The sequence below is a fragment of the Salvelinus fontinalis genome, chromosome 25 (assembly GCF_029448725.1).
Source record: "Salvelinus fontinalis isolate EN_2023a chromosome 25, ASM2944872v1, whole genome shotgun sequence".
Classification (NCBI taxonomy): domain Eukaryota; kingdom Metazoa; phylum Chordata; class Actinopteri; order Salmoniformes; family Salmonidae; genus Salvelinus; species Salvelinus fontinalis.
In genome coordinates this window covers 21261453-21282562 of record NC_074689.1, presented here as the reverse complement: position 1 = coordinate 21282562, position 21110 = coordinate 21261453, and the positions used below count along the sequence as shown (strand labels likewise).

The 21110-nt window shown below is 42.7% G+C and overlaps 1 protein-coding gene across 4 annotated transcripts in view; it reads right to left on the bottom strand.

Annotated features, from left to right (window-relative positions):
• LOC129822972 (trichohyalin-like) overlaps positions 1–21110 on the bottom strand; it is a 156121-nt gene that overhangs the window by 88056 nt on the left and 46955 nt on the right. For all 4 annotated transcript variants that reach the window (XM_055881585.1, XM_055881586.1, XM_055881588.1 and 1 more), the window contains exons 6-11: positions 16321–16404; positions 15986–16111; positions 5422–5562; positions 3111–3194; positions 2785–2922; positions 2089–2256 (exon numbers count right to left, since the gene is read on the bottom strand). In XM_055881585.1, the coding sequence (XP_055737560.1) occupies positions 2089–2256; positions 2785–2922; positions 3111–3194; positions 5422–5562; positions 15986–16111; positions 16321–16404 (741 nt within the window). The remainder of the gene's footprint in view (positions 1–2088; positions 2257–2784; positions 2923–3110; positions 3195–5421; positions 5563–15985; positions 16112–16320; positions 16405–21110) is intronic.

Genomic DNA, 21110 nt, shown 5'->3' with positions numbered 1-21110 from the left:
GCAACATTATGTACAAAATAAGTTACAAACAATGCAAAAAATAATTGGTTGGGAGCAAAAAAAACGTCAGCCATCCGCCGTTCTACATGACAATGACTAGCAGTTGTTACAGTGGTGTTGGAGGTCCGGTGGGAACAGTTTGACTGGCCCAATAAAGAGCTGTGTTGGTGCTAGTTAAGCCCTGTCCAAGACATCTAGCTGGGTTAGGAAGCTAATCACTGTATTACTTTCTCTGCATGGAATGATGCTAGTCAGCTAGATATGAAGCAATATGTCTAGCCTGGTCTAAAGTAGGAATTGACTACAACCCACTAGGGTGCACACACTAGTACAGAGGTGTTAAACTCATTCCATGGAGGGCCTAGTGTCTGATAGTTTTTGTTTTTTCCTTTCAATTAAGAACCTAGACAATCAGATGAGTGGAGTTCCTTACTAATTAGTGACCTTAATTCATCAGTCAAGTACAAGGGAAGAGCGAAAACCAGCAGAAACTCGGCCCTTCGTGGAATGAGTTTGACGCATGTGCACTTGTGTATAGTGCAGGAGTATTCAAATCCTACCCTGGAGGTCCGGAGCCTGCTGGTTTTCTGTTCTACCTGATAATACATTGCACCCATCTAGTGTCCCAGGTCTAAACCAGTCCCTGATTAGAGGGGAACAATGAAAAAAAGCAGTGGAACTAGCTTCGAGGTCCAGATTTAAATTTGAGGGGTATGGAGCATCAGAACAGGAAATGTTTATCAAGTTATACCATTGTCTTACATCAGATCACGTCACTCCTACGCGAAACTCGTCCCTCAACCAATCTATCTTCGAGGACATGGAACTCATCTCCAAAAATCTAGATTTTGCTTCTAGAGCACGCTCCTGGTAGTTATGACGCACTGGCAAAAAATTATCCAGCTAGTAGCCTAATGCAAACTTGTTTGAATGGCCATACGGTAGCTAGTTTGCCATCTTGTTGATGAAGTTGTAAGGCACCAAAGTTATGGGGCTGTTGGTTTTCAGAAATCAGCATGTATTTCATATCTGGCACTGTGCCTCGCTAGTTTGTAACATTTGGCCAACACAATAACATGGCAGAGAACAGTCAGCTGTGCTGTAGAACTTGGAGCACTAATCACGGCAGAACAGATATCATAAACTCATTTGTGCATTATCTACAACTTCAGCTAGGAAGAGGGAGTATTCATCATTGACTGTGTAAACTGGCCATGTTAGAGTCTGCATTTCATTTCATATGGATTGATTTGAAACTGGTTCTGCCAGCAAGCAGACACTAATGCGTTAGCTAGCAAATTTTCATGTACATTTTCACATTTCATAAATCCTGACACTACCACCACAAAACACCTTAGCTAGATGTAGGATTAGGTAGTTAAGACTTGCTCGCAAAAAACCCTGTCAATATTAGCTACAGCTTTATAGTTTTGGGCAAGATTAACTCTGACCCCTTACAGGATGAAAGGGGAATTCAGTGGACGATGTCACCTTGGTAACGTTTCGAATAGGACAGCATATTGTAGCCGGAATTCTTTTTAGTTATCCCATGAGTGTTTGTGAGTTATCAGACAGATCTGACGTGAGACAATGCAAGTTATACATTACTCAATGGTCACTTCTTTAAAGTAATAGTAGCAAGTCATTGTTTGGTGAACACAGCATATGGGTTACATTACCATAAAACCACATTAGCGTAGAGCAAGTGAAACAATGAGAAAAATACATCATGTAGAGGTCAGAGGAAAAACCTGAAGTCAATTACATGAATCATTAATATCATCTAATGTTGTCATTCATTACTGTATGGCCATTATACAGACAGAAAGAGAGAGATTCCCTCTATATCTAAATGATATCGAAATCAGAAAAGTAGATCCTTCATTTGAACAGGGACCAAATCCTCAATGGAGGTAAGATGGATGAAATTATAGACTTATTAAATATGGAGAGGGGGAGGAGGAGGAGGAGGAGGAGGAGGAAAAGGTGATTAAGGGTAGAGGAAAATAGAAATGAGCAGAATTCCCTGTCGCCCTTCACCGATTTGATAAAAAAAGGGGACACTGATTTAGTGCGCGTGTGTGTTACCTTGTTCTTTAGCGTGTCCAGGTTTTGTCGGAGGTGTGTGTTGTCGTGTGTTAGCTGGTGTGTGTGTTGTTCCTTCATACTGAGTGTTCTCTTTAATGAGTCCTGAGTGGCCTTTAGAGCAGACAGGTCCTGCTTCATGTGTCTCAGCATCTCCCCAAGCTCATTCACCTACACACACACACACACACACACACACACACACACACACACACACACACACACACACACCCACACACCCACACACCCACACACACACACACACACACACACACACACGACAGAGGTTAGCTAGCTGCACACTCAGACCAACAGAGACTACAGTAGTAGACCAGACAGAGGTTGCACTCCTGACCTGTGTGTGTGTGTGTGTGTGTGTGTGTGTGTGTGTGTGTGTGTGTGTGTGTGTGTGTGTGTGTGTGTGTGTGTGTGTGTGTGTGTGTGTGTGTGTGTGTGTGTGTGTGTGTGTGTGTGTGTGTGTGTGTGTGTGTGTGTGTGGGTGTGTGTGTGTTTGTGTGTGTTCATTGTCTGTCTAGCCTCCTCCTCCCATAGCTAATCTAACACAGAGCTCATGCAACACTGTAATTAATTTGACTTGGCTAGCTTCATCCAGCAACAGACAGACTGGAGCTCCCAGTTACTGACAGAGAACGTTTCATTATCACTGTGACTGATCACTGAGCACCAGCCAAAACATACAGATGTATTCTCAGCCAGTGTGAGTCTCCCCAGTTCTCTGCTCAACTCCTCCAGTAATGTAGTCTGAGTCTGGACCTCTGTCTTAGCAGCCACACAACTCTCCTCAGCCTCCTTCAGAGAGTTCTCTAGTGTAAACATCTGGAAGACACAACACCGATCATGAAAATACATTCTATTTACATATTCTAACATTTCCATTGAGATATGAGAGAGCAAAATAACAAAAACTAAGATCAGATCTGCTGTTTTCTTGAAGATATGATGAACGTTGACATGCATTGGTCATAGTACTATAGCGATGACAGTAAAGTTGTGTTGTAACATGCCTTGTTAGTAGCATTCTCCAGCTGACTGTCTCTGTCCTGTAGCTGCATCCTCAGAGACTGGAGAATACCCTCTGTACTCCTCAACTAGAGGGAGAGAGAGAGAGAGAGAGTTAGGGGGTAAACACACAGATGCACACACACCAGTGTGTGCGTTTGTGTGTGTGTGCGTGCGCACCAAGGTTGGGATCAATATCATTTCAATTCAGAAAGTAAACGAAATTCCAATTCCACATTTTCCTCATTGAAAACCATTGAGGAGAATTGGAATTTCAGTGTACTTCTGGAATTGAAATGGTATTGATCCCAACCCTGGTGTGCATGCACGCACACACACACACACACCTCCTGTGTGAGTATGTCCTGTTGGTTGTGTGAGGTGAGTGAGTGAGCCGCCAGTCTGGCTGTCAGTCTGCCATTGTCCTCTACACTGCCCTGGTAGTGACGCTGTAACTCCTTCAGCTGCTCCTCCAACACACACGCGCGCACACGCGCACACACGCATGGACACACACACGCGCACACACACGCGCACACACACACACACACACACACAATAAAAACACATCCTTAGTTACAAATACTTACTTACTAGGAATATACATGTGGAATTGCTAACAAAACCCTATTCTCTATCCAGAAAGAGCTGAATTTGCCTAGATTTGAACCTGCTTTCGACTGACCACATTCACAATACTTACTTACTTCCGTCAAGGTCTTTATAACTATCAGAAGAAAACTGGATCTTTTTAGCTTTAACTCTGATTCTGTTACATCACTCATCCATATCAATACTGCCTTTGATGATACGGCCAAAGTCATTTTCCTCATCTTAAATCCAGCACATCCACATTATTAAAACTTCACATTTCCCAATCTCAGGTCTCAATTCTCTGAAGGCATAGGCAGGAAGTTGGGAACTCCCAAAAGAATATGAGATTTGTGAATTTGTTCAAACGAAGGTGCTTAAATGTGAACGATCATATTATCTAGCCTCTATGGAGAGAGAGACCAATCTGAGGAGGACTAGAATGGACTCATTACTTCAGCTATCAAAGTGGGTTCCCACCTCCCCTTTCCTCTCTTCCTCCCTCTCCTTTTCTTTCACTGTCCTACGTTCTCTCTATCAAAGTGGGTTCCCACCTCCCCTTTCCTCTCTTCCTCCCTCTCCTTTTCTTTCACTGTCCCACATTCTCTCTATCAAAGTGGAGGAGGAGGAGGAGGAGAGCGGCTTGGGCAAATCCTTGATTGGCTGAAGTCTATCCTGTATTTAGGATTAAAATGAATAGGTAGAGAACAATGTGTGGGTTAGAAAGAAAGAGAGAGAGGGGGAGAGGGGGAGAGAGGGACAAAGAGACAGAGAGAGAGAGATAGACAGAAAGAGAGGGTGACCAATATAATTGAATTAAGAAGGTTTGAAGCCAGAACATTTCTATAAGCAATTAGAAGTATGAGGCGAGAACAAGCAGAGATATAATTACCATCTAATAAAAAAGAGATTAGAAACTCACTGAGTACGGTTATGTCTACCCACGGGACAACCTTCATGTAACCTTTCTCAGTTCAGAATGAGATACACTGTATACGGCTGCTCTTATTCAGACTGTCAGACACAACACGCAGTGCGTAGGCACACCATCAGATAATAAAGAAACAGTTGAGATGGGAAGCTGCTGCTACAGACAATTCATTAAGTCATTTGTCTAATGAGCTCTTTAGAGCTGCTTTTGGCAGCAGATAGGAATTCATTAACATGGCTAATTGAATTAAACAGGTGCTGATTTCACAGCTGCTTTGCGTTCGCGAACACACGCTGTTGAGACGGAACTACAGGTGGTGTGTGAGGGAGAGAGCGTATGAGGGGTGGAGCGGGTGAGTGCTTGTCTTTGATGGTCTCTCTCAATGGAACCTTGGCACTCAACCAAAAACCAAATGATATGCAGATCAAGTGGTGTGTGTGTGCTCCTGCTTCTCGCTGAGTGTGTGTGTGTGTGTATATATGTGCTTGAGCTTCAATGGAGCCTGCATGCCCTTGAGATAAACACATGGCATATTAGTAAACACTAAATATGACCTATTGTCTATGGCATGGTCTATGGAGATGAGATGGAGTATTGTTGTGTTGAATATACATTAGAGACACTTACAGCTGGCTGAACCGCATTGGAATCAATTCGATTTCAGTCAGTTCAGGAGACTTGAGGAGATAGAAAATAATGTGCACTTTTCAAAGAGTACTTTTCAACCTCTGAATTACCTGAATTGAATGGACTCCAAGCCTCCCAAAACTCTCTCTCGTCTTTCTCTCTCTCACCTGATCCCTGGCGGAGGTGTGTTTCTCCCTCACATTATTCAGGTCTTCGGTTATCCGTTTCATTCGTTCTTCCTTCTCCTCCAGTCTCCTCTCATACTCATCACCCAGTTCGGTCCTCACCTCCACCATTTTGGCCTCCGCCTGAAACACAGTCGTACTCACACTCAGTATTACAGGCACCCACACTCAGTCACTGTCACACAGTAGGGTCTAAATTACTGCCGCCATTTTATTTTGACAATTCAAATACGCTGTTACACAGTGAAAGAGAAATACTAAGGTTACAAAAACTTGATGATTTCGACAACTATTCCAACGATGATCTAACTATGTAGCAGAGAAAAGAGAGATTAGACATTAGATATGGAACCTTGATATGAAACTAATCACACATCAGCATTGTACAAGATCTACAGTTTCTTGGCAATTTCTCGCATGGCATAGCCTTTATTTCTCAAAACAAGAAAAGACTGACGAGTTTCAGAAGAAAGGTATTTGTTTCTGGCCATTTTGAGCCTGTAATCGAACCCACAAATGCTGATGCTCCAGATACTCAACTAGTCTAAAGAAGGCCAGTTTAATTTCTTCTTTAATCAGAACAACAGTTTTCAGCTGTGCTAACATAATTGCAAAAGGGTTTTCTAATGATCAATTAGCCTTTTAAAATGATAAACTTGGATTAGCTAACACAACGTGCCATTGGAACACAGGAGTAATGGTTGCTGATAATGGCCCTCTGTACGCTTAAGTAGATATTCTATTAAAAAATCAGCGGTTTCCAGCTACAATAGTAACTTACAACATTGACAATGTCTACACTGTATTTCTGATCAATTTTATGTTATTTTAATGGACAAAAAATATGCTTTTCTTTCAAAAACAAGGACATTTTAAGTGACCCCAAACTTTTGAACGGTAGTGTATATGTTTTTTTTGTTTGTTTGTTTTTTAAATGTACACATATTTAACCCCTTATTTTTGTTGGCAGAAAACTACCTCCGTACTTCCATTAATTTGTATGGGTTACCTTCAGACTAGTCCCGTGACACTTATGGGGGTCGTAGAGCAAAACAGAGAACACAGTCGTGTTCGTGGGAGTCTCCCCTTTTCATAGAGGTTGTAGCCAAACTGTTCGGACGCTACAAACGTTTTCGTGAGAAGACCGATTTTTCGGAATGTCTCCTGGTCTGACAAACACTGCTGTAGCTCGGCTACCATCCACCGCAGATGAGGAATGCCGACATAGGAGGATACGGTGGATTGAGATGCAGCCCATGCAAAACTGATATCGCTAGATAAAACTGACCAAACATACAACAACACACACACACACTGATTCATTTCACCCTCTCACCCTCCCGTCCGTCCTACCCTTTCCCTTCAAGCCCTCGGCTAAGGGTGAATATCAAATCAGTTCCTTTTTTAATTTCTCAAAAGCGAAGTGTAATTTGTTATTATGAGACAGTATATACATATATCCAAATACAGATTGTGTGTGTATGTGTGTGTGGTGTCAGACACAGGGGCTGACGAATGACTTCACTCCAGATTGCTTTACATCACAAATCATTGTCACATTATAATACCCCTAATGCAAATACACGTGTGCGTGCGTGTGTGGTGCATGTGTGTGTGTGTATGGTGTGCATGTGTTTGAGTGTGTGTGTGTTTGTGCGTGTGGTTTCCCTGTATCGCTGGCGAGCTCATTGCTCTCAGAAATCAAAGTTAAATGGGTCATCTATCATCAAAATATACTGTATGTCTGGAACACTTGTCTCCGTTTCACTCTGTATGGGTGTGTGTGTGCGCGGTGTGTGGGTGCGGTGTGTGGGTGTGTGTGTGTGCCTGGTTGTGATTAATGTGCTGCATTGGGCTGTTCAGCTATGCATGTTGGTGAGTTTATCGTTTGATGCTGGCTCCAATTAAACTCCTCTAAAGTGACTGATGGCTTTAAGACTCTGTCCATCAATAAAGGCCATCCAGGCCTCTGCACCAGGATATGTCATTCTCACACTAACTAATGTCCTCTTGACTCGCAGGCACTGTGCGTGTGTTTCAACTCCACCATCTTATAAAAGACCACAATATATCTTGCCCAGTTGTCCTATGCCCAGACCCAGTAATCTGATATATCATAGATATTAATTCTCATGTAACTCTAATGACAGACTCTGATATTGTTATTATGCCTGCATCAGCCAAAATACACACACAGACAAGAGCAAACGGCATATGTGTCTTACGGGAGGGGGGATTGAGTTGTGTTTTTGAATAGGCTGTTTGCAGGATTTGCAAGAAGGGATTTTCATTTGTAGAGAGGAGGAGGAAGGAAGGAAGGGTGAGGAGAGGAATACGGAGATGGTGGGGGGTGGAGAGGACATTGAATGATGATACTCGGTGTGTGTGTGTGTAGTATATAATAGGGTATCTATATGGGGTTTAACATTTGATGGCTACGGCACATGGCTCAGGCCTATCTCACACTCAACTGAATACCACACGCCTGGGAATCTCAATCTGTGTGTGTGTGTGTGTGTGTGTGTGTGTGTGTGTGTGTGTGTGTGTGTGTGTGTGTGTGTGTGTGTGTGTGTGTGTGTGTGTGTGTGTGTGTGTGGATATAGGGTAGCAATATAAAATAGACAGTATAGCTCAGAAGACTCCAGAGAAGACATGTCTCTTAGGAGAATCACCCATCTCCCCCTCGGTCTCACCCTTTCCCCTACCTCTCAGCCCTCTACCACCTCACCATTAAACCTACTACCCCTCACCCTCACCCTCGCCCTCCACCCGCCCCTCTCTGTCCTATGCTGTGTAGTCCAATGGTATTAGCTGTGTGTTGATATTTAGATGGATGAGTGGAGAGTAAGGAAGAGAAAAAACCCAAACACACCACACTGACACACACACACACACACACACACACACACACACACACACACACACACACACACACACACACACACACACACACACACACACACACACACACACACCCTTACAGCCCCTCAGCGCTCTCCTGTCCTCACAAGCATGGTTTCCCCCTCTAATTGCTGCCATTCGTCAGTGTGTGTGTGTGTGTGTGTGTGTGTGTGTGTGTGTGTGTGTGTGTGTGTGTGTGTGTGTGTGTGTGATATAGGGCTGCCACAGCACCACCTGATGTCCCCTGTCAGTACTACAGTGTTTGCTAGTGCCTCAGTCACACCTCACCACCTACAGCAATCTACCATTCCACTGTCTCACTGCAAGGCTGCCACCAGGCATGCACACACAGCTCTCATTTAACACACACACACACACACACACACACACACACACACACACACACACACACACACACACACACACACACACACACACACACACACACACACACACACACACACACACAGCTCTCATTTAACCCACACATATGCACACACACATATGCACACGCACACACACACACACACACACACACACACACATACACACACACACACACACACACACACACACACACACACACACACACACACACACACACACACACATACACACACACACACAGAGTATTGTATATTATCTAGTATTATTGTTATCATACGAGGGACATTATCATTGTTAACGGTCATTAAGATCAATCTAAATGAAAAACACACACACACACACACACACAGGCAGACAGAAACTAAGAATACACTGCAACCTCATACAACACTGATACATATTTCCGTACTGGATTAAAACCAATTCAGATATTCTTTCTCTGTCCATCTCTCTGTATCTCTAGCTCAGTGAATAGTTAAAGCAAACTGTATTTGAATGGTTAAACAACAACAGTTATTGTTGTCTATTATTCATTCTATCACAATCACATTAGAATGTGGTGATTAGTTACACTGCCTGGCTTCTATGTTCCTATAAGAAGCCTTTAAGTATTTTGTAATGTAGCAATTTATAGATTTTTTATTCATATTCTACATCATTGTCTGTCAGTTTTACATCCAGCGCCAGACAATCTACAATTTAATATGTCATCTTGTGTTGATTATTAATGAGTGTTTCCCTCACAACCAATCAACTACAGCAATCTACACCTAACACAGACACCTTATCAATCAGAGGATCACACTGTCACACACACACACACGCACACACACATATACATACGCAACCATCAGTCAGCTTCATCAAACTAACTCATCTATCTTACGGTCTGTCTGTGGAGCCAACAGTTGTCCAACCTTAGCATTCGTCAGAATTACAGTCTGATATTAACAACACACAGAAATATTCATCTTGGAGGTAAAAACTAACCGGCTTAAAAAAGAAAATGAGATTATTTTACAGGAATATCCTCACAGAGGACCTCAGGGGTAATGAGGAGAACAGGAAGCTGTTTACATCTCTCCCCCCACTCTCTCTCTCTCTATACGTCTCTCTCTCCTCTACACTCCCTCACTCTTTTCTCAGGTGAGATTTGAAAAGGTATGATTACTTTGTATGTGCATTCACATTCACATGTTTGTGCACGCACGCATGAGTACGTGAGAGAGTAAAAAGGTAGGATTGCCTAGGATCCCCGTCTCACTCCCTCTCTCTCTGTCCTATTCATATTTCACCTTCAATTTAATTTTTTCATCAGTCAGGGAGCTGCCTGCCGGAGTGATTCAATTATGCTTTGTGATTGGCCCGCTGGCATCCTGAAGGGTCACGGAAAGGTTAAAGAATTCAGTGGCACAAACATGATTATGGCTCTGTAGCGTCTGATCAGAACCGCTGCTTATCACAGAACACTGGACCTGACTGGCTGGTTGTGTGCCTAGAGGTTCTGGGTTGGAGGGGTTTACATGTTCACTGTGCAAAACAAATGTTTACATGTAGTTTATATTGAACTCGTAGGCACACACAGCCGAGGACCCAAATTACAGCTACTCATTGACGCTGAGGCTGGCAGACATTAAATCCTTCTTATACACGGAGCGAATAGGCAATGTAATGACATCAACTCTCATCTTGCCAATACTACCTAGAGACAGGAGCTATATAATAAGTCTGACTAATATCCAGCTGTGTTTCTTGATACTACGGAGATACTGAATAGGTTGCAATACAAACATGTACACTCTGCCCTCCCTGCATCTATCCATATCCTCACTGGGGCCGAGCTCCCTGCCATCCAGGACCTCTATATCAGGTGGTGTGAAAGGAAGGCCCGGAAAATTGTTAAAAGACTCCAGTCACCCAAGCCATAGACGGTTCTCTCTGCTACCGCACGGCCATAGGTACAGGGTCCTGAACAGCTTATATTCCCAAGCCATAAAACGGCTAAATAGATAACAAAATGGCTACACAGACTATCAGAGTTGACGCTTGTAATTTATTTATATTTTTTGCACTGTCTGTATGCACATTCACAGGGCCCTAAACACTCACACGGACACACACAAAAATAAATTCCATCATCTGCTCACACACATATAACATGCACATACAGTACCAGTCAAACGTTTGGACACACCTACTCATTACAGGGTTTTTCTTTCTTTTTACGATTTTCTACATTGTAGAATAACAGTGAAGACATCAAAACTATGAAATAACACATATGGAATCATGTAGTAACCAAAAAAGTATTAAACAAATATATTTTATATTTGAGATTCTTCAAAGTAGCCACCCTTTGCCTTGACAGGTTTTCACACTGTTGGCATTCTCGCTTCATGAGGTAGAAGATATGATATGCATATAACTGATATATTTGGATAGAAAACACTCTAAAGTTTCCAAAACTGTTAAAATAGTGTCTGTGAGTATAACAGAACTGATTTGGCAGGCGAAAACCTGAGAAAAATCAATTCGGGAAGTATTTTTTCTTTTGGTTTTGTAGTTTTCTATTCAATGCCATTACAGTATCCATTGACATAGGACTCAAATTGCAGTTCCTATGCCTTCCACTAGATGTCAACAGTATTTAGAAATTGTTTCAGGCTTGTATTCTGAAAAATGAGGAAGTAAGTGCAGTCTGAATGAGTGGACCCTAAAGTGTCACAGAGCTTTTTCATGCGCGCAACCGAGAGAGTGCCTTTCTTGTTTACTTTTCATATTGACGACGTTATTATCCGGTTGAAATATTATCAATTATATAGGCTAAAAACAACCTGAGGATTGAATATAAACATCGTTTGACATGTTTCTATAAACTTTACGGATACAATTTGGATTTTTTTGTCTGCCTGTTTTGACTGTGTTTGAGCCTGTGGATTACTGAAGAAAACACGCGAACAAAACTGAGGTTTTTGGATATAAAGAGACTTTATCGAACAAAAGGAACATGTATTGAGTAAATGAATGTCTGCTGTGTGCAACCATATGAAGATCATCAAAGGTAAAGGATTAATTTTATCTCTATTTCTGACTTGTGTAACTTCTACTTGGCTGGTTACTGTTTGTAATGATTTGTCTGCTGGGCTATGTTCTCAAATAATCGTAAGATATGCTTTCGCCGTAAAGCATTTTTTAAATTCTGACACCGTGGTTGGATTCACAAGAAGTTCATCTTTAAACCTATGTAAAATATGTTTTGTTTTCTGAATATTTATAATGAGTATTTCTGTATTTGAATTTGGCGCCCAGTTTCACTGGTTGTTGAAGAGGTGGGACGCTAACATATCACATACCCAAGAGAGATTAAGAAAATAAGAAATGACGGTCAGTCAATGCAGAACATTTTAAAAAATGTGAAAGTTTCTTCATGTACAGCCGCAAAATTCATCAAGCACTATGACGAAACTGACTCTCATTAGGATCGTGACAGGAATGGAAGACCCAGAGTTACCTCTGTTGCAGAGGATAAGTTCATTAGAGTTATCCGGCCTCAGAAATTGCAGCCCAAATAAATGCTTCACAGAGTTCAAGTAACAGACACATCTCAACATCAACTGTTCAGAGGAGACTGCGTGAATCAAGCATTCATGGTCGAATTGCTGCAAAGAAACCACTGCTAAAGGACACCAAAAAGAAGAAGAGACTTGCTTGGGCCAAGAAACACAAGCAATGGACATTGGACCGGTGGAAATCTGTCCTTTAGTCTGATGAGTCCAACCCACTGTGTCTTTGTGAGACGCAGAGTAGGTGAACGGATGATCTCTGCATGTGTGGTTCCCACTGTGAAGCATGGAGGAGGAGGTGTGATGGTGCTTTGCTGGTGAAAATGTCAGTGATTTATTTAGAATTCAAGACACCTCCAGGCTGTATAAGGGCTATTTGACCAAGAAGGACAGTGACAGAGTGCTGCATCAGATGACCTGGCCCCACAGATGTTTTGGGATGAGTTTGACCGCAGAGTAAAGGAAAAGCAGCCAAAAGTGCTCAGCATATGTGGGAACTGCTTCAAGACTGTTGGAAAAAGCATTCCAGGTGAAGCTGGTTGAGAGAATGCCAAAAGTGTGCAAATCTGTCATCAAGGCAAAGGGTGGCTACTTTGAAGAATCTCAAATATAAAATATAATTGGATTTGTTTAACACTTTTTTGGTTACTACATGATTCCATATGTGTTATTTCATAATTTTGATGTCTTCACTATTATTCTACAATGTAGAAAATAGTAAAGATAAATAAAAACCCTTGAAAGTGTAAGTGTGTCCAAACTTTTGACTGGTACTGTATATTTATACTGACTCTACCTACACACACAAACCCACTCACATACAGTTGAAGTCAGAAGTTTACATACACCTTAGCCAAATACATTTAAACTCAGTTTTTCACAATTCCTGACATTTAATTAGAGTAAAAATTCTCTATCTTAGGTCAGTTAGGATCACCACTTTATTTTAAGAATGTAAAATGTCAGAATAACAGTACAGAGAATTATTTATTTCAGCTTTTATTTCTTTCATCACATTCCCAGTGGATCAGAAGTTAACATACACTCAATTAGTATTTGGTACCATTGCCTTTAAATTCGGTCAAACATTTCAGGTAGCCTTCCACAAGCTTCCCACAATAAGTTGGGTGAATTTTGGCCCATTCCTCCTGACAGAGCTGGTGAAACTGAGTCAGGTTTTTAGACCTTCTCGCTCTTTACACGCTTTTTCAGTTCTGCCCACAGATTTTCTATAGGATTGAGGTCAGGGTGTTGTGATGGCCACTCCAATACCTTGACTTTGTTGTCCTTAAGCCATTTTGCCACAACTTCAGATGTATGCTTGGGGTCATTGTCCATTTGGAAGACCCATTTGCGACCAAGCTTTATGTTCCTGAACGATGTCTTGAGATGTTGCTTCAATATATCCACATAATTTTCCTGCCTCATGATGCCATCTATTTTGTGAAGTGCACCAGTCCCTCCTGCAGCAAAGCACCCCCACACCATGATGCTGCCACCCCCGTGCTTCATGGTTGGGATGGTGTTCTTCGGCTTGCAAGCCACCCCCTTTTTCCTCCAAACATAACGATGGTCATTATGGCCAAACAGTTCTATTTTTGTTTCATCAGACCAGAGGACATTTCTCCAAAAAGTACGATCTTTGTCCCCGTGTGCAGTTGCAAACCGTAATCTGGCTTTTTTATGGCAGTTTTGGTGCATTGGCTTCTTCCTTGCTGAGTGGCCTTTCAGGTTATGTCGATATAGGACTCGTTTTACTGTGGATATAGATACTTTTGTACCTGTTTCCTCCAGCATCTTCACAAGGTCCTTTGCCGTTGTTCTTGGATTGATTTGCACTTTTCACACCAAAGCACGTTCATCTCTAGGAGAACGCGTCTCCTTCCTGAGTGGTATGACGGCTGCGTGGTCTCATGGTGTTTATACTTGCGTACTATTGTTTGTACAGATGAACGTGGTACATTCAGGCATTTGGAAATTGCTCCCAAGGATAAACCAGACTTGTGGAGGTCTACAATTCTTTTTCTGAGGTCTTAGCTGATTTCGTTTGATTTTCCATGATGTCAAGCAAAGAGGCACTGAGTTTGAAGGTAGGCCTTGAAATACATCCACAGGAACACCTCCAATTGATTCAAATGATGTCAATTAGCTTATCAGAAGCTTCTAAAGCCATGATGTAATTTTCTGGAATTTTCCAAGCTGTTTAAAGGTACAGTCAACTTAGTGTATGTCAACTTCTGACCCACTGGAATTGTGATACAGTGAATTCTAAGTGAAATAATCTAATAGTCTGTAAACAATTGTTGGAAAAATGACTTGTGTCATGCACAAAGTATATGTCCTAACCGACTTTCCAAAACTATAGTTTGTTAACAAGAAATTTGTGGAGTGGTTGAGAAACAAGTTTTAATGACTCCAACATAAGTGTATGTAAACTTCCGACTTCAACTGTACAATAATCCTATACACTGCTGCTACTCTGTTTATCTTACATCCTGATGCCTAGTGACCCCTATACTTTTCTACCTCTATCACTCCAGTATCCCTGCTGATTGTAAATATGGTGGTTAGAGCCCTGAATGCTGATTGGCTGACAGCCACGGGTTTGACAAAACATTTATTTTGACTGCTCTAATTACGTTGGTAACCAGTTTATAATAGCAATAAGGTACCTCAGGGTTTTGTGGTATATGTGGCTGTATCCAGGCACTGTGCTTGTGCATGTGACATTAAAACTTGAAACATATGTTCTAACAGAGGAGATCCTTGTTGCATAACTAAATGGTAACGTCTTCACAAGACATAATCTAATGCAATGTGACGAGAAATAATCATGATGCTTTTGTTTCCTGAGCCTGTTTTTGACAGCATTAGTGATGGCTTTGTGACGAACGAACAAGCACACACACACATTCCTCCAAGGGGAGGTGAGATGTGAATAATACATTAGCAGATTCATATTGGGAGTGATGCTTGTCAATCAAACTCCCCCAAAAAACACAAGCCATCAGGGAGGATTCAGAGAGACTATTTAGGTCTGGTGTGTGTGTGTGTGTGTGTGTGTGTGTGTGTGTGTGTGTGTGTGTGTGTGTGTGTGTGTGTGTGTGTGTGTGTGTGTGTGTGTGTGTGTGTGTGTGTGTGTGTGTGTGTGTGTGTGTGTGTGTGTGTGTGTGTGCGAGCGTGTGTGTGTGTGTGTGAAAGTGAGACACGGTCAGTCGATGGGGCTGTTTGGCGCTAGATTCCCCTGGCGAGGCCTAATTGACGGTGCGACGGCCAAATCTGTCCCCCTCTCCAACGCCTCCCTGTACTATATTCAATATGGCTATTTACATGGCCCACGTCAGTGAGCAAACAAGCTCATTTAAAAGTTCACATGCTAATGTGTGACATTTAAAGCAAACTTTACACGGGGAAAGGACACGCAACAATAGATTTTGATTCTTTTCTTGTCCGTGAATCTCATCAGGCATCTTCCATATTTATGAGCGGGGGAACAAAGGGACACCTTAGCAGAGGAGAGGAGGGAGGGAGGAGTGGGGAGCGGGAGTGTGGTTTGGAGGGTGACAACACACATGTTGACAAACAAACAAGTTCTCCATTACATCTGGAGTAGTGTGTGTGTGTGTGGTAAGCCTGTGTGAGCTGTATCTATTGTGTGCACATGGAAGTGTGTGTGTGTGTGTGTGTGTATGTACCTGGCGCATAGTTTGCGTGTGAGAGCTCTGGACTTGATGCAGCTGAGACTGTAGCCGAGCCGTGTCCTCCACCCTCATTCTGCTCTCTCTCTGGGTCTCACACAGCCTCCTCTCCTGGGTCTGCAGCTAACACACACACACACACACACACACACACACACACACACACACACACACACACACACACACACACACACACACACACACACACACACACACACACACACACACACACACACACACACACACACACACACACACACACAGAGGTAGACAGAGACAGATATTCAAACTACCCTATCCCCAACTCCAACACCAGCCCTATCTCTACCTACCTCTGATAGAAGAGTCTTCTCTCTCTGTCTGAGAGTCAGAATCTCCCTCCTCTGTCTCTCTTCCTCCTCCCTGACACTCTCCACCTGGAACAGACACAAAAAGAAACAGAAAGGAACAATTAAAACAGAGACCTGCTAAATTAATCTGAGTATTAAGGTATTTTTTGGCAGAGATAGTGCATGTTAGCGTAGGTAAAACGCAGAGAGAAAGAGAAAGAGAGAGAGAAAGAGAGACCACTATATGACGCCTCCAGCCATCCTCACTCCACTACCCCCAGACATCGACCAGACCCAACCGAGACAGGACAGGGATGAGTGGAGCCCATCACACCCCATCTCCCCAGCCAGAACAGGGCTATATCCCTCCCTGCTCTGTTCATTCACTAGAGCATGCTCCCACCATGATCCTGCCTATTGATTTCAGCTTAAGTAATGAGCCAGCTTATCCAAAAATCTTTAGCGTTTGGGCTCAAGTTAAGGGAGTCGATGGGGGCCATTTCCCTTTCTGAAAAGCACATGCAGACTTTTTATGTACGGAGGGACAAGACAAATCCTGAAGCTGATAAATCAATAGGGCTTTCTGTCGATGGACACACACACACACACACACACACACACACACACACACACACACACACACACACACACACACACACACACACACACACACACACAGCTGACTAATGGTCTTTTTTAAGGCAATTAAAGTGAGCTGTAAACGTATGAAGGCCAATCAATGTGGATGTGGGTCTATTATCAGTGCTTTAACACTGATATACTGTGTGTGTGTTTGCGTTTTAGTCTATTATCAGTGCTTTAACACTGAATTAGAAGAGGCTTTAAAGAGCAGCTAGGGGTCTAGCTGAAGTGTGTTGAAGTCATTTATCTAGAACGGTAGAGACCTCAACATGTTACTACAGGACACTATTCTACTGCACTGCCCCCTTCTGCCAGAACTCAAAGTGAATCCAAGCCAATTCATTGTAGAACAATAGCAATGTTTATTTGTATTTTCTATTTCCGGATTAATTCAATGTTCACACCAGTAGAAAACATGGAAATGTAGTAAATTGAAAATGTAAGGAAAACTAACTCCGCCAGCTTAGTCTGTCGCTTTAGGCCTTCCCTCGCTGTTCTCAGCTTTGCCAAAGATGAGGAGCGTGTTGGTAAAACCAGCATACAGACAACATTTCCCTAAGGTAATTGGTTCCACATTAATATATTCATTTGACTGTGATTCGTGCATCAGCAAAAAAGCTTCCCCTTTGATGTTTCATATTGTGCCCTCCCTCATTCTCTCTCTCTCACACACACACACACACACACACACACACACACACACACACACACACACACACACACACACACACACACACACACACACACACACACACACACACACACACACACACCTGTCCATATTCCCTCAGATATTAAACCAATGAAATTGACATTTTATATCTGGGGGGGGGTCTACAACCTAAATCAGTAAAATATAAGATTGTGAGACTTGGTCATGCTGTGTGGAGAATGTAGATTGGCATGGTGATCGATTAGGCTTGGTTCAGAGGGTGGCTACAGGGGTGACTGGGAGACTGGCCATGCGGAAGACAAAAGCAGCGGACTACGGAGCCCTGGAACCAGGTCAACACAACGTCAATCCTTAAGAGTCTATGGGGGGGGGGGGGGTTCTACGAAGCTAAAATATGGAAATGTTTTAAGATGGTCAGACCAAGGATCATTTAGCTATTTGATGAAACACTGAATTTAGCCTTACTGCTATTAGCCCATAGAAACACATTGAATAACAGATTCATACATGGAAAAACAGATAGTCAAAAGGAGGTTTGTTTTAAAGTGTCTGTCCTACTGTACATGTGAGCGATATAAGAAAGGTCAGGATTTAAATTTTTAGGGACCCATATTTAACCTTGTCACAGCGGCGTGTATAGGTGGCAGAGGAAGTCAGGCGCAGGAGAGTCAAAAATAGAGTGTAGCATGGAGTACTTTAATAGAAGTCCCAGTAATTAACTCCATAACACTCACGAAAAATATAATACAAAAATCTGGGTACGAATACCCAACGCACACCTATACACAAACAACACAACACTAGACAACGAACAATCTCTGACAAACACATGAAGGGAAACAGAGGGTTAAATACACAACAGGTAATGAAATGGGATTGACAACAGGTGTGTGGGAAGACAAGACAAAACCAATGGAAAATGAAAAATGGATCGATGATGACTAGAAGACCGGTGAAGTCGACCGCCGAACACCGCCCGGACAAGGAGAGGCAACGACTTCGGCAGAAGTCGTGACATTACCCCCCCCCTGACGCGCGGCTCCAGCAGCGCGTCGACACCGGCCTCGGGGACGACCCCTTGTCCCGGTGCTGCCCCTTGTCCCGGTGCTGCCCCTTGTCCCGGTGCTGCCCCTTGTCCCGGTGCTGCCCCTTGTCCCGGTGCTGCCCCTTGTCCCGGTGCTGCCCCTTGTCCCGGTGCTGCCCCTTGTCCCGGTGCTGCCCCTTGTCCCGGTGCTGCCCCTTATTCCGGTGATGGTCCTTATCCTGGTGCTGCCCCTTGTTTTTGTGCTGCCCCTTGTCCCGGTGCTACCCCTTGTCCCGGTGCTGCCCCTTGTTCCGGTGCTAGCTGTTTATTTAGGGGAAGGTAATGTTTGGGTGGTCAGTGGAAGGGGTAGAAAGAAGAGGGGAGTGACTATGGTGGTGCGGGGACAGCGTCCTGAACCGGAACCACCACCGTGGTCAACTGCCCACCCGGACCCTCCCCTGGACTTTGTGCTGGTGCGCCCGGCGTTCGCACCTTGGGGGGGGGGGTACTGTAACAGTCCTGACCTATTTATGTTAGTTTTTATGTGTTTTTGGTCAGGGCATGTGTTTTGGGTGGGCAGTCTATGTTATCTGTTTCTATGTTGGTTTCGGTTTGCCTGGTATGGCTCTTGATTAGAGGCAGGTGGTTTGCATTTTCCTCTAATCAAGAGTCATATTTAGGTAGGGCATTTCTCACTGTTTATTTGTGGGTGATTGTCTCCTGTGATGTCTTCGTTATGTTCGATGTATTCACTTTTGGAGCTGTTTGGCTGTTCGTTATGTTTCGATGTCCGTTCCTGTTCGTGAGTTTACGTTTGTCTATGTAAGTTTATGTTCAGGTTGCGTCAACATCGTTTTGTTATTTTGTAAGTTTTGAAAGTGTTTTGTTTTGTTTAGTCTACGTCGTATTTGTAATAAAAATGGCTTATTTCCCTGACTCCGCATTTTGGTCCGAAGATCCTTCTCTCCTCACCTCATCTGAGGATGAGGAGAGCGACAGCTATTACAAACCTCTTATTTTTGGCACTAAACTACTTCCATATATACTTCCATAAATGTTTTAAACTGGTACCAGTCTACCATTAGAGGAGTCTTGTGAGGATTGTCTCGTCTTTACATAGAGTGGGCATATTAGATTGTAGGCCAAACCGTTTTCTGTCAAACACTGCTGTACCCCATAACCCCGGCCACCTTCCACCGCAGAAGGCCGACATTGGCGGATGCGGTGGATTGAGCCGCTGCCCACGCAAAAACAACCTCCAGATATCTCTAGTTTAAACAGACAGATTTTGCTGGGGATTTTTGTATTATGCTAATTCGATTTCTGTGGGGGTGTGGACATCAACTCTAGGGGGTTTTAACAGAGATAATAGAACTAAGGCCCAGTGCTTTTTAGGCAAATGCCTTATTGGTATGGCATTTGAATATGGTAGTAGCATTTAAATATGGTACGAGCTCCACCTTTCTCTCTGATAGGCCTATAAGCAATGGCAAAAATCCCACCTAGCCTATCTATCTATCTATCCATCCATCCATCAAATCATTTGTGTCTAGGGGCTAGGAGCTGTTTCTGGACAGAGCCATGGAGAAAGAAAAGGAAAAACATTTGAGGTGATTTCTATTTTAAAGTTACATCGTCCTAATAGAATGTCAAACAATTTGACCTGGGATCGAAAATACATCCCTTGACATTTTTTAGATAATTGTTTTTAATCAAAGTGATGTTTTTGTGGCATTTTGGTCAATGGACAAATAGTGACCTTACCTTGAGAAGAATGGTGCATCACATTGGCTGGGTTTTGATGAACAAACAAGTTGAAGGTGTGTCAAGGCTTGACCCCTTACTGGCCAATCAGAACGTGCTCCAAATATGTGATTGCTTCAAGTTGTGTATTTATGGTATTTTATGTATTGTGTTGTCATCAACTCCAATTCAAATGTTAGTCCGTTATAGCCTTGTTTGTTAAATAGCCTACAGAATCAAAATAACAACAAGTAGAACTATCTCATATTTGCTTAATATGTTGAACATGTTTTTGAACAGTAATTGCATGGCTTCAAAATGTAAATACATTGTTAACATAGCATTCACACTGATATAGGCATACTGTAAAATGCATTACGTCTGAGCCATGGAAATGCCTAACGTTGTCAATAAGCCATATTAAATTCACTATTGATAAGGTCCTAAAAAATAAAGTGAATAATTCTAATCAAATTCTAATCAAATGTAACAACTTGTTTTGAATAGGCTATGTCTAAATATAGTTACAGGCACCATAATTGCTCCCTGTGGGAATATAATATTAGGCCTATGACAACGTAGAATATGGAGGGTGACACGCACATCCAAACTTTTGACAGGAGCTGGAAACAGATCTAATATAAAGAGAAAAGGGGCGATGTCCACTCACCGTTACTGCTCTGAAATATACACAGACTGTACAAAACATGA